Source organism: Pseudogymnoascus destructans, assembly GCF_001641265.1.
Source record: "Pseudogymnoascus destructans isolate 20631-21 unplaced genomic scaffold scaffold_11, whole genome shotgun sequence".
Lineage (NCBI taxonomy): Eukaryota > Fungi > Ascomycota > Leotiomycetes > Thelebolales > Thelebolaceae > Pseudogymnoascus > Pseudogymnoascus destructans.
In genome coordinates, this window is record NW_020167530.1 from 282,590 (window position 1) to 296,786 (window position 14,197).

Sequence of the window (14,197 nt, forward strand, 5' to 3'; positions counted from 1 at the left end):
GATTCTCTTACATCGACTACAGTTACCAAGCCTGGTAATCATGGAAAGCCTTGGAAAATGAGAGAACTACACTCCTTTAGCATAAATAGGATTGCCCTTTCCTTAAGAAAGGGCAAGCAGACAATACAGTAAATCGACTATCACATACTTCCACGTCTTTTCCAAGCTTCCAAGCATTCATCTTGTTACTCCTTGTTTCTGAAAAGTCAGTGAGGTGTTAACCTCTGACTTACCCCTGAGTTCCCAGACTCAACATTTGTTGCAACTTGTCTGAACCACTTCACTACATCACACACCTGATTGCTGCGTTGTGGAATAGTCTAAGCTACGACCCTTTGGCTCTGTTTTCTAAGACAGTGTGTTGTCTTAGTAAATTCATCCCTTCCTTGGGTGGCTAGATTCTCACATCTGGTGCACCCACCATTACAGCTCGGCGCAACCGCAGCAGGCACCGGCACGCAGCTGTGCCCCGAAGCGTAGCGCCGGCATTTTTCTTCGAAAAAAAAAAAAAAAAAAATAGAGAGAGAGAGAAGGGGTGGAGGCCGGAGCCAATTGATGTTGTATATCAAAGGAAGACGAAGGAAAAGAAGAAAAAAGGAAGAAAGAAGTCCAGCTCTTACTCTACACTGATAGCTCGATATTTTCTTACAATAGGACTAGCTTCCTATTGTGCCCCACTTTTCTTGCTTAACAAGCTCTACTCACACAATAGGTAGAACATTAGGCCGCTTAGTAAGCAGCATCAACGCTCTTTAGATCATATGATCTAGGGGGTGTGTCACGAGGAGACCACCACGTGACCGAGCAGTGGTCCCTCATTTCGCTTCACTCGAGCTTACAAGCTCGCTTAGGAAAGCTCTTCTCTATAAAGAGGAGCTTTCCTACATTACGTAGAGACCAGAGTATTCAATTCATTACACATTCACGTGATCATGAGCACAGTTATATGTGACAATAAGTGTAATAACGCCCCTTCTGATAGATGATCAAAGCTTATTACGCATAGACCCTGTGGGAACTTTTGGGCTGCACAAGTACATCTGACATCGCCTTATTTTGTTGTTTGCAGAAGCGTTATCACGAGTGATAGTAAAAACTGCAGGAATAATACCATAGTCGTCTGTAACAGCTATTAACTGCCCTGCAAGATATTCACCAGAATGGATTGGCTCTTGTAGCTCAATAACATCTAAGACTGTACATCGTAACTGCCACTTATCAGAGATCCAATGTGCTGTTACTGCAGCGTATTCAGAATAGTTGCGTGCAGACCAAGTATCAGTTGTTAAAGATATCTGTCCACCTTGTGCAGTATGCTGCTGTAATTCAAGTTGTAACCTTGCTTTATGAATGCAAAATAGCCATTGCAAGTCTCTTGCAATTGTCGTCCGTCCAATTACAAGTGTTGTTGGATTTAAATGGCTAACAAGCTGCCAGAAGGATAGACTCTCAGATGTACGCAATGGTAGGTTATTAGACACAATAAATGAGAGTAGAAGCTCTCTAAATTTTGACGAATTTGGTGCATGGCTAGGTACTTTGCGAGGCTGGAAGAATGTAGCTGTAGTTGAAGAAGAAGGCTGTGTATCTTCGTCTTGAACATGCTTTTTCTGATATTGTGCATGTATTGCTGGATGTTGTGTCTTTAAATGCTTCCAAAGATTACTCGTTGTCTGCATCATCTTGACGATTGTAAGTATCACAGTAATATTCAAGTCATTGAAAGCTTCACTTTGCCTATGCTATAATTCTGTCTACATCCTTACCCTGCTCTCTTGGCTGTCTTGGCAACTACTCGAGTAGTTCAGATTTCTTCGAGTCGGGTATTACTCGAGTAATTCCTCGAGTAGTACTTGGGCAACACTGCTTGATGTGCTTTTGTGGAGGGAAAACGCCGTGGCTTGATTATGCTTCTCTAGTATGTCCACGGCAATGACAATCGATATATACAAGACTGACACGCTCGATAGTGGGCCGCCAGGTGTTGGAAAGACAATGACTGCAGAAGGACTGTCGGAACACCTCGAAAGGCCTCTGTACACAGTAAGAACCTCCATATTCAATCTAGTGCCCATTTGTGCTAACTTAGGGAGGTCTCTGTGGGAAACTTCAGCAAAGATGCGAAACTTCTCGAGGCGCAATTGTGTGAGATGTTTGAAGTTGCCGAAAAGTGGAAGGCTTTATGTAACGCTGACTTCTAAACGATAGAAGACACAGAGGTTTCTTGCATAAGGTTGACTTGACAGAGGAGGCAGGGCATTAGACACAAAGGCTTTCCAAGTAACACATTACAGTATTGTAAAGAATACTATATTGAGTTGAGCACGAAGCTCCTATCTAAGGAAATACTATCTACATATATAGTGGCATCGTGCCTCATGGGTAATCTGGATAGTTGGCGGATAGGTAGATATTCAGGATAGTTCGTGGATAGCTCAACTATCCAATATCCACTAGTTTCTGCAACTATCCATTAGCCCCGTCACATGGCAGCCTACCCCGCTTGCCCCCTGTGACTCACATGTCACGTTACTAGGCCCTGGTCCTATAACCATGATGTCACGTTACCGTAGCCGTAATACTTTACTTCTCCTCAATGAAGCTGATGACTTTCTGTGCAAGCGGTCCTATGACTCTAATCACAACTCTCTTGTCTCAGTCTTTTTACGGAAGCTCGAGTATTATAAGGGCATCATGTTACTTACCATGAACTGGGTCAGAGACTTTGATGAAGCAGTACAGAGCAGAATACACGTTGGTATTAAGTACAGCCCCTTAGGCGTTGATACGAGAAAAGCGATCTGGAGGAGCTTTCTTGAGAAGGCAAAAACAGAGACAGGGAATGCAGTGTACAGTGACAAGCAGTTGAACGTCCTGGCCAAGCAAAGCCTCAACGGTAGACAGGCAAGTGTCCCTAGGTACCGTCGAATGGGGTTCCTTTGCTAACACTGTCGCACAGATTAAGAATGCAGTGCGTTCGGCACATGCCATAGCAAGCAGTGATGGAACACATCTATGCTATTCTCACTTATAGACCGTCCTCGAGGTTGGCAAGGAGTTTGAAAATGATTTCAGAGGATCAGGAGAGATGGCAAACATGTTCTCCTATGCCTGATCTGTCAATTAATCGAACGAGGCTGCGTAGCTTATCTTAGTTGAATCGAGTAGTGGACTGTACTGTTTGATTGTGGTCATTAGTATTTCATAAAACAGCTGAAAGACCCCTCTGTCCTCGTGTGAATGCCTCGATAATGATATGAATGCATACGGCAGCGACAAATCAAAATATTCACACAAAGACAAGAAACAGAATATGGGCTAGATATGGGCTGGAAAGCAAGAAACAGACACTACGTTTATACTACTGGAAGACAAGAAACAGAATATGGGCTGGATATGGGCTGGAAAACAGGAAACAGAATATGGGGGAGGACACCACAGATTGGAGGACACCACAGATTGGACACTACGATTGTACTGCTGGAAAACTTATAGCCGTTTACAGTTTTCCTTGCATTCGTACTGGCACGCAGTGTGCGGCGAATCACCCCCCAAATACTATTTGGCGATCCGCCGAATCATTCATATTTTTGAAGTATTCGCCGAATCATGACTCAAATCTGATTCGAGTCATGATTCGAATCTTTGAGGCTGAAATAGAGTGTATGGAATATTGAAAACTACGAAAAAAATCTAACTATGCCTAACCCATATCTCCACTTATATCTTCAATATCCTCATCATCAACAATTACCCCCAATCCCATAGACATAGTAAGTATCTGATTGTTGAAGGTAATAGTCTATTCCTTTTCTTCGTAACGATGTCGGCTCCTTGGCTAAAGACTCATTCTGACGCTGCTGATGTTGCTAGAATTGCTAAATAGTCTCGAGCTATTTGTGCAATTGTTGGATACTGATACTGCTTTTCTTGCCAATATTTGAGAACATTAGTATCAGGCTTATCAACTCCTGGTTCATTAAGCCACCGTCTCCATTCAACCTCTTGGAGTATAGGCTTTCGATGCTAAAACATCTCATCCTCAGAGTCTACTTCTCGAGGTATATCCTCACTCCCGTTATCAAGTCTAGCATCCATTTCCTCTGCTTGAATGTCATTGTCCCATGCTTTATACTTGTTATAACAAGCTGCAAACTGTGCTCTTGCTCGCTCTTTGCTTGTGTTATAAAAGCTTTCTGGTAAATAGAGGTCAAATATACTAAAATTAAACCGAGTATCGCATATTGTTGCAACTGTTAAATGGCTTGACTGTTGGCTTGTTGCAAGTGAGAAATAGTTGTCTAATTTGTTAAATGCAGCAGTACAAGCTTCATTGATAGATATATGCTTTACAGTCTTCTTCATCTTCTTAATTTTATCCATTAGTCGTAGATAATATGGAACACAGTAGTTAAGTGTTGGATACCCATCTGCTTGCACCTTTTCTGAGATACGCTTTTAATCTAAAATGCTATATATTGAGGATGACAACAAGCCTTCACCGCTAGACGCTTGGACATATTATATATCTTGGCAAGTATTCGAATCATTCGAATACTGGCCGAATCATGATTCGAATCATTAAGAAATAGCCCGAATCAGATCATGAATCGAGTCTGATTCGGGGCGAATCATGCCGAGTCACGATTCGCTGCACACTTCTGGCACGCAACTTAGTAGTACATTTCTACGTCGTACTCCGTTTACAGTTTCCTTGCATTCGTACTGGCACGCAGCTTAGTAGTACATTTCTACGTCATACTCCGTTTACAGTTTTCCTTGCATTCGTACTGGCATGTAACCCTAACCCTAAGAGCCATAATTTTCCACGTGACTGTTACAGGCGAAAAACCTTTCTTGACAATAAATTCGGCAGGAATCATCGATACCGTCGGGTGAGAGATGATTAGGACACCTGGTGCAGGTGGCACTATATGGGGCGGATCAGTGGACACATGGCCCCTCAACTTATGAGGGACCACGAATTCTGTGGCCCCTCTAGGTGGGTAAGGCAACTGCCACGGTGCTAAGAAGGCGAGATGATGCAACCCTGGACATGATGCAGCCCTGGCTCAACCAGGTTAGTCATGGAAAGACTTGGAAAATGAGAGAACTACACTCCTTTGGCATAAATAGGATTGCCCTTTCCTTAAGAAAGGGCAAGCAGACAATACAGTAAATCGACTAGCACATACTTCCACGTCTTTTCCAAGCTTCCAAGCATTGATCTTGTTACTCCTTGTTCTGAAAAGTCAGTGAGGTGCTAACCTTTGACTTATCCCTGAGTTCTCAGACTCAACATTTGTTACAACTTGTCTAAACCACTCCACTACATCATACACCTGATTGCTGCGTTGTGGAATAGTCTAAGCTACGACCCTTTGGGTCTGTTTCCTAAGACACTGTGTTGTCTTAGTAAAATCATCCCTTCCCTTGGGTGGCTAGATTCTCACATCTGGTGCACCCACCATTACAAGTGTAACGAATGTCAGTATGACAGTGATTCCCACTTAATTGCCAAGCAGTTGCACTGTTTATCATGTCTTCTGGTAGACACACAAAAATCAAAGAACGTCATCTTCTTCACCATATTTAAAAGAATGGCAACCTGATGTCGCCATGGTCCAGCTGTCTTCATAACAAACGACCTTGTATCTTTGTTGCTGGTAATTGTCATTGTAGTGAATGTACTCGTCGCAATTCCAAATGCAACGCTTGCACCCCTTTTCCTACTGATTGGGAGAAGCTTCATAAAGAAGAAGGGCGTCTTGAGGCCGAAGAGGAAGCAGCGGCATCTCAAGAGCGTGAGGCTCACCTCTGCACTCAAGAAGCATATGCCTGTCACATGCGTCTTCCCAAACAGCAGAAAGCTCTCAAAACCCGCGGTGTTGAGATGCTGCGTCATGGTCTGAAATCCTTAGACGAGTTGGAGGAGCTGGAGGAGCGCGAGCGGCATGAAGCTGAGGCTCGTTCCCTTCTCCTAACTGCCTCTGAGGCTACCTCCGAGGGCGATGCTTCGAAGTGTAATCTCTTCCCATCTTTGCCTTCTGGATTCTTCGACTGCTGGGATGGCGATGGTGAAATGCCTCTAGCAGCTCTGGACAGCTAAGGTTTTCTACCGTTTCCCATGAATTGTCCGTAGGTTCATAACCTTTTCATTTTATCAAAAACTCTTCTTTGCGCCCTACTAACCTTCTGTCTGGAATCGCTTCGACTTCATATTCAACGATCTCGTTTTCTGGTTAGAGTTCCGTGTCAGTCGCAATAAGGGTGTTTCCTCTTGCTGGTTCTAGTAGTAAGACATGAAATACTAGGTGTAGTCTAGACTTCTTGGGTAGCTGCAGTCTGTAATTAACTGAGCTGACTTTGTTCAATATTTTGAATGGTCCCAATTTCTTAAAGTCCAACTTCGTACTTGGTCGTTTCGTTTTGATATGTCTCCGGAGTAGATATACTTTATCCCTCTCCTTGAAGGCAGGTTCCATACTGCGCTTCTTGTTTGCATATGCGGCAGATCGTTCATTTAAGAATTGTATATCTGTCACGAGTTGTTCATGGAACGATTTCAGTTGTTCCACAGCAATCATAGCTTGTTCTGCTCTTGATTCATCCGGTTGTGGTTGTCTATATGCCTCCGGCTGATAGCCATAATTAACAGTGAGACTTTTGTTGCTTCAGTCATTGCGCTGTTATATGCGAACTGTGTGATAGGTAATATCTGAACCCAATTGTCCTGTTGGTGATTGACATAACTCTGTAGGTATTGTTCAAGGGTTTGGTTCAGTCTTTCTGTTTGACTGTCTGTTTGGGGATGAAAAGCTGTTGATAGCTTGTGATTTGTTCCCAAAAGCACCATGGGGTCTGACTACCATTTTAGCTTTTTTTGTCACAATAGAGAACAAGTGTACTCGGTTGCTTCGAAAGGTAGACTAAACTTTTCTTACGAGAGTTTATGAAGATGGGGGGAGGTGCTTGGGGGTAGGGAGAGGGGAAGGTGAACCGAGCCGAGTTGTTGTGTATGTGTTTCCAATCTATGGAGTACATCTAACCAGATGACAGTGCAAAGCGCTTCTTAACTTCTAGTCCGGTCTCTTATCAGGTTTGGAAAAAAAAATTGGCCGTACTAGAACTATATGAGAATTCTCTACATTAGAATACATGGCTTGTGGGAGATTGGATCGTAAAAATCTTCTCATCTTATTTCTATAATATATCAGGCTTCCAGACTCCCTTTTCTCGTAACCCAATATATCTTCATCCATAATATCCAAATCTTTACATATACAAACCCAAACCCAGAATCGTCTTGTACAGCTCATCAAATCCCTTTCCCACCCACCCTGTAGTCAACCCACCTCTAGCAACGACACCAAATCCACCAGCAGCCCAAATACCTGCAACCGCAGCCACAACACCATTGATAGTCCAAAACCTCCTTCTTGCCGTCTTCTGATCCACCGCCCCAGCCCGCCCCATCCACCTCGCCCACCCCCACACCACATGCCCAGCCGTAACCCCCACCAGCGCCACCTGCGCCGACCACGCCAGAAATGGGTGCCTCGCAAACCCATGCGCCACGTACTGTAGTCCCACCCCCGCACTGCTCCCCTCATGGATCAGCGGCACGACGCGGTTGACATACGCATGCCCCCCCACCAGCCCAACAAGCGCATAACCCCCCAGCTGCTGCCAGCTGAAGCCCGGCCAGATGCGCAGGCGCTGCTGCAACCTGTTCGCGACGGAGAGGTTCGAGGCGCCGTAGCGCTTGAGGGTCGCGTTTCGGCGGTGCACACGCAGCGCGAATCCAGAGAGGACGTGTGTGAGAAGCGGCGCGATGATGAGGGCGGCTTCCATGGGGAAAGATTGGTAGAAAGGGCGCGTTAGGAGGAGGTATTTGTCGGCATCAGGGAGGGAGCGGGTGACGAGCGGGAGGAGAGAGGTATTGGTTATGTGCATGGCGGCGAAGAGAGAGAAGGCGTAGGTGGAGTATTTTTGTAGGCGGGTTACTGTGGGAGTTGTTAGTCTGGATCTCGAGGGGCGGAGGAAAGAGGGAGGAGCTTACAGTAATATACAGTGCCATAGCCATTATTGAAGCCGCTCAGACCAAGAGTCCCAACTCCGTGGTGGGGGGTTAGGACTTCATTAGGAAGATCGGGAAGTTGTTTGTCGAGGTTTAGAGGCGACTCGACAGGCGACGGTTCGAGTTGTTGTAATGATATGAGAGTTTCTTGGGACGCCTCTACGGCGGAGTTTTGCCGCTCCATCTTGCACTGTGTAGGTTGTAAACTATGTGAATAGTAATACAGCCGTCGCAACTGGTGGGATGGAATTGATGTCCGGCACTGCGGATAAGCTCAAAATCCGGGGTGTAGTTAAGGTTGCACTTGTGCCTGTTTGGTGCTAGCCGTGCTAAGCTCGGTCCTGGCGGCAAGGCCCCGCCATTAAATCGCGTTTGGAGATTCACTCTTTCCCCAATTCAAAAATTGGACGCTATAAACACGCAATCATGCCTCCAGTATGTTGACCCCCAATTACAATATCTGCAATAGTTTCTGCTAACATAAGAACCAGCGCGGCTTTCAAAACCCAGCTCCCAAAACCGAATCCGCGCGGGAAGCGGCGATATCGTTCTACTGTGAGCTCTGCACTAAAGGCTACTCGCGCATGCCCGACTATGAAGCCCATCTATCCTCCTACGACCATGCCCATAAGCAGCGCCTACGAGACATGAAGCAGCTAACGCGCGACCCCATGGCGTCTACGAAAGCTAGAAAGGCAGAGGCGAAAGCGAATGCAGGCAGTGGCCTTATCAGTATAAAGCTAGGCGGGGATAATGCAGCTGGTGCGCCTAAGAAGGGGGGATTCAAGAAGTCAGGGTTTAAGAGCGCGTTTACACCTGCTGAACCAGAGGAGCAGAAGAACGAAGCTGAGGCTGTGCAGAGGGAGGAGGTGGTCACGAAGGAAGTCAAGACCGTGAGGGACGTAACGGAGGAAAGTGATACGGATGACGAGGACTATCAGCACTACGACCCTAGATTACCAACGGATTGAAAGGATTGCAACTGTGAGTTGTGCCGCTGGCCGCTCGGGATTCCCAATAAACTGAAAGAGCCTTTGGCTGAGGATAAAGCCTGTGACCGCATGACTCTTCGGAGTCACCGGCTGTCGGATGCATTACAAACGCAAGCCCACGATCTATATGGCGCAAATATTGATAGAGGGATGGAGGATGGCTCAGCTCATGAAGTTCAAGGTTTTTAGACCAGAGTGCGACTGAGGAGTGTCGGCGACCGGGACTAGCCACCCCCTGCACCCTTGAGACACCATGATCGCATCCCGAGAACTGGAGCATTAGCAAGCACACGGCGCTAAGTAGCTAGGAAGGCTCCAACCGGGCAGCACATTAAGCTAATCGTCCAAATCGCTCGTGTTTTATTCCCACGATAAGCTCCCGATGGCCCCCATATTCCGTCATATGTTGTGGTTTTCCTAGGCGTTCTCTCTGTTTGGTAGCTTGGCACAACGCATGAAGCTTGGAAAGCCTGTTGCAGCATCCGATCAGTTACAAACCAACCACATAATATTCGTCGATCTATCTCATCTGACATATCCGACGACGCGCGGAGTTTCTGATCCTGTTGATTTCCTGTCTGATGAAGCCTAGGCAACAGCTTGAAGAGTGCTGAAGTTGGTGATGTAGCAAGGTTAAGAAGAGCCGGCTAAATAAGCCAACTACCTCCTAACAATTTGAGCCCCTACTCCGCAGCAAGGCCGCAGGGCACACTACATACCACACTCATGTGACTTATAACATCAGACTAACTAGTCCCGTATACACCCCCTTTCGGGAGAACCTCCGAGGCACTACCATCTACTAGCAAACCTAACACCATCCCAACTAGCAGGGAAGGCGCTTAGCAAACAAATAAGAACTGCTCTCTAAGGTCATACTCTATATATAAACCTATAGCTTAGCACGTCTCTATACCCTTTAGGAGGTCTTAGGGCCGCAGGTTACACCTGCGTCATACTAGATGTAAATAAATATCATCATCATCATCATCATTACAATTTGAGCCCCTTTATAGTATTAGTGTATAAATGTAATAACATATTTCATTAGCGAGTTGCCTACACAAGTGAGTTGCATACTGAAACACCAAAACGCGTCAACTTAACTATAGACAACATGCTATAACTAACATAAGCGCAATCCTATATTTAAGAGGGTAGACTACTTCTAGCTATCTAGGCACTAAAGGAACATTAATTTAAGAGTGTCTAAGCTGCTACATTGACATTTGACGTGCTACCGTAAGACCCTAAGTAACAGAATGAATAGAATAACTTCCTAACATAACTCTACCCCTAAGTCAAAGAACTTAACTTCGTACGAAGAGTCAGCTCTTGTTTAGTACAATTCTTAACCTAGATTCATGTCGATTTCTACCCTAGCTACAAGCTATATAAGAAACGGCAGACCTTCTACTCTCTAAATCAGGCGAGAGCCCTATTAGGATCAACTAGATGTCATACTGACATTCGTTGCACTCAGTTTGCTATCAAACTCAAGAGCAAACTTAGAAATCTCCTCCTCAAACCTACAAGTCACCATACATATCTTGGCTTATCACACCAACAACAGAAGCAATACTACTCAACGATTGCTGCAAACTCTTCTACTACATCTGTTTATGCTACATACATCACGGCATATCATTTGGACACTCATTGAACAAGTTATTAAGAAAATCTCCTCCTTAAGGGGGTGGGCCAATACTACCACATGGCATATCTCTACCAACTAGAGGCCTAGGAACATGAACGATAGCTCTAGAAGCTTCTACAACCCTCTATGATTCATTACACGTCATCGCTCCTTAGTTACCCACAAGATTGGTTAAGTTATGACATAATTTGTCTATAGGTACTCTGACCTTGGACCTCCTTTTCACTTCCTATAGGCTAGGAACCCAAGAGATGGTTCTATGGGATTCTCTTACGTTCACTACATGATTAGCAAGCTAGTTGTGGGTCGCACTTGATTTCTAATACATTTACCAAGCCTGGTTAGTCATGGAAAGTCATGGAAAATAAGAGAACTACACTCCTTTGGCATAAATAGGATTTCCCTTTCCTTAAGAAAGGGCAAGCAGACAATACAGTAAATCGACTATCACATACTTCCATGTCTTTTCCAAGCTTCCAAGCTCAGACTCAACATTTGTACAACTTGTCTAAACCACTCCACTACATCATACACCTGATTGCTGCGTTGTGGAATAGTCTAAGCTACAACCCTTTGGCTCTGTTTCCTAAGACAGTGTGTTGTCTTAGTAAATTCATCCCTTCCTTGGGTGGCTAGATTCTCATATCTGGTGCACCCACCATTACAAAGGCCTTCCCTACCATCCCTAGCACCCTAAATGCTAGCGCCCCTCTAGGCTTCCTTGCTACGTGTAATGGTGGGTGCACCAGATGTGAGAATCTAGCCACCCAAGGGAAGGGATGAATTTACTAAGACAACACACTGTCTTAGAAAACAGAGCCAAAGGGTCGTAGCTTAGACTATTCCACAACGCAGCAATCAGGTGTGTGATGTAGTGGAGTGGTTTAGACAAGTTGTACAAATGTTGAGTCTGAGCTTGGAAGCTTGGAAAAGACATGGAAGTATGTGATAGTCGATTTACTGTATTGTCTTGTAATGGTGGGTGCACCAGATATGAGAATCTAGCCACCCAAGGAAGGGATGAATTTACTAAGACAACACACTGTCTTAGGAAACAGAGCCAAAGGGTTGTAGCTTAGACTATTCCACAACGCAGCAATCAGGTGTATGATGTGGTGAAGTGGTTTAGACAAGTTGCAACAAATGTTGAGTCTGGGAACTCAGGGGTAAGTCAGAGGTTAACACCTCACTGACTTTTCAGAAACAAGGAGTAACAAGATGAATGCTTGGAAGCTTGGAAAAGACGTGGAAGTATGTGATAGTCGATTTACTGTATTGTCTGCTTGCCCTTTCTTAAGGAAAGGGCAATCCTATTTATGCCAAAGGAGTGTAGTTCTCTCATTTTCCATGACTTTCCATGACTAACCAGGCTTGGTAAATGTATTAGAAATCAAGTGCGACCCACAACTAGCTTGCTAATCATGTAGTGAACGTAAGAGAATCCCATAGAACCATCTCTTGGGTTCCTAGCCTATAGGAAGTGAAAAGGAGGTCCAAGGTCAGAGTACCTATAGATAAATTATGTCATAACTTAACCAATCTTGTGGGTAACTAAGGAGCGATGACGTGTAATGAATCATAGAGGGTTGTAGAAGCTTCTAGAGCTATCGTTCATGTTCCTAGGCCTCTAGTTGGTAGAGATATGCCATGTGGTAGTATTGGCCCACCCCCTTAAGGAGGAGATTTTCTTAATAACTTGTTCAATGAGTGTCCAAATGATATGCCGTGATGTATGTAGCATAAACAGATGTAGTAGAAGAGTTTGCAGCAATCGTTGAGTAGTATTGCTTCTGTTGTTGGTGTGATAAGCCAAGATATGTATGGTGACTTGTAGGTTTGAGGAGGAGATTTCTAAGTTTGCTCTTGAGTTTGATAGCAAACTGAGTGCAACGAATGTCAGTATGACATGTCTGCTTGCCCTTTCTTAAGGAAAGGGCAATCCTTTTATGCTAAAGGAGTGTGCGGAGCATGACCTCTACGAGGAGGCACGCTCCACTCAGGCTGCCCTCGAGTTGGGGCTGGCCGTGAGTAGACCCCCTTCCCCTTGGGACTCGGTGTGGTTTCGATGCTGACTCTGGGCAGCAAATTCGGTCGTCGCTGCGCTGTCTCCGGATGGAACAGGAGAGCGTCCCTGCTCTCTTGGGGGAGTTGGTGGCTGCTGTGGGCAAACTGCCCACCGCTGCCGCTCCCGCGGTCGCTCCGACTCAGGGTGATGGAAGGAGGGAGGGGGAGGACGGGGAAGTTGGGGCGGCCTACGGGGCCTAGGTGGGGGAAGACCCTGTGTCGGAGGGGACTCGGGCCTGGCCCTCAGGAAACTGTTTCAAGTGTGGCAAGCTGTCATACTGACATTCGTTGCACTCAGTTTGCTATCAAACTCAAGAGCAAACTTGGAAATCTCCTCCTCAAACCTACAAGTCACTATACATATTTTGGCTTATCACACCAACAACAAGAGCAATACTACTCAACGATTGCTACAACCATCTATAATTCATTACACGTCATCGCTCCTTAGTTACTGGGCCGATATTACCACATAGCACACCCTCTATGATTCATTACATGACATCACTCATACTACCACATGACATATCTCTACCAACTAAAGGCCTAGGAGCATGAACGATAGCTCTAAAAGCTCCTACGGACCTCTATAATTCATTACATGTCATCGCTCTTTAGTTACCCACAAGATTGGTTAAGTTATGACATAATTTGTCTATGACATAATTTGTCTATAGGGGTACTCTGACCTTGGACCTCCTTTTACTTCCTATAGGCTACGAACCTAAGAGATGGTTCTATGGGATTCTCTTATGTCGACTACAGTTACCAAGCCTGGTTAGTCATGGAAAGTCTTGGAAAATGAGAGAACTACACTCCTTTAGCATAAATAGGATTGCCCTTTCCTTAAGAAAGGGCAAGCAGACAATACAGTAAATCGACTATCACATACTTCCACGTCTTTTCCAAGCTTCCAAGCATTCATCTTGTTACTCCTTGTTTCTGAAAAGTCAGTGAGGTGTTAACCTCTGACTTACCCCTGAGTTCCCAGACTCAACATTTGTTGCAACTTGTCTGAACCACTTCACTACATCACACACCTGATTGCTGCGTTGTGGAATAGTCTAAGCTACGACCCTTTGGCTCTGTTTTCTAAGACAGTGTGTTGTCTTAGTAAAATCATCCCTTCCTTGGGTGGCTAGATTCTCATATCTGGTGCACCCACCATTACAATTTACTAGGCTAGAAATGGCTCTGTTACAGTGCGACAGAGTTCTGTCACACTGTGACAGTCCCCTTTCTTATTTGGGCACGTGGGGCCGGAGTGGGCACCTTGGCATTAGGTACGCCTTACCAAATATGTTACTGTTACAGCTCTATTAGGCCCCGAACACATTAGACCCCGATAAGTGGGTCGCAGACTAATGCAGCCAATCACAAATTTTGACATTTAATAGCCAATCA

General features: G+C 45.2%; 4 protein-coding genes across 4 annotated transcripts; 3 read left to right on the forward strand and 1 right to left on the reverse strand.

The window, feature by feature from the left end:
• Positions 1-1,920: 1,920 nt before the first annotated feature.
• Positions 1,921-2,201, forward strand: VC83_04918 (uncharacterized protein; the record flags this gene model as incomplete). The annotated part of the gene is made up of 2 exons (XM_024468544.1): positions 1,921-2,043; positions 2,094-2,201. 2 exons carry the CDS (start codon positions 1,921-1,923, stop codon positions 2,199-2,201), a joined length of 231 nt encoding a protein of 76 aa, XP_024323965.1.
• A 505-nt stretch (positions 2,202-2,706) lies between these two features.
• On the forward strand, positions 2,707-6,109 carry VC83_04919 (uncharacterized protein; the record flags this gene model as incomplete). The annotated part of the gene is made up of 3 exons (XM_024468545.1): positions 2,707-2,910; positions 2,960-2,971; positions 5,747-6,109. The coding sequence occupies 3 exons, from the start codon at positions 2,707-2,709 to the stop codon at positions 6,107-6,109; spliced, it is 579 nt and encodes a 192-aa protein (XP_024323964.1).
• A 994-nt stretch (positions 6,110-7,103) lies between these two features.
• VC83_04920 (uncharacterized protein) lies at positions 7,104-8,337 on the reverse strand. The gene is made up of 2 exons (XM_024468546.1): positions 8,063-8,337; positions 7,104-8,006 (listed from the first exon to the last, which is right to left on the reverse strand). The coding sequence occupies exons 1-2, from the start codon at positions 8,262-8,264 to the stop codon at positions 7,276-7,278; spliced, it is 933 nt and encodes a 310-aa protein (XP_024323794.1). The 5' UTR covers positions 8,265-8,337; the 3' UTR covers positions 7,104-7,275.
• Positions 8,338-8,482: 145 nt separating this feature from the next.
• VC83_04921 (uncharacterized protein) lies at positions 8,483-9,841 on the forward strand. Its single transcript, XM_024468547.1, has 2 exons — positions 8,483-8,515; positions 8,572-9,841. Exons 1-2 carry the CDS (start codon positions 8,507-8,509, stop codon positions 9,049-9,051), a joined length of 489 nt encoding a protein of 162 aa, XP_024323795.1. The 5' UTR covers positions 8,483-8,506; the 3' UTR covers positions 9,052-9,841.
• The last annotated feature ends 4,356 nt before the right edge of the window (positions 9,842-14,197 follow it).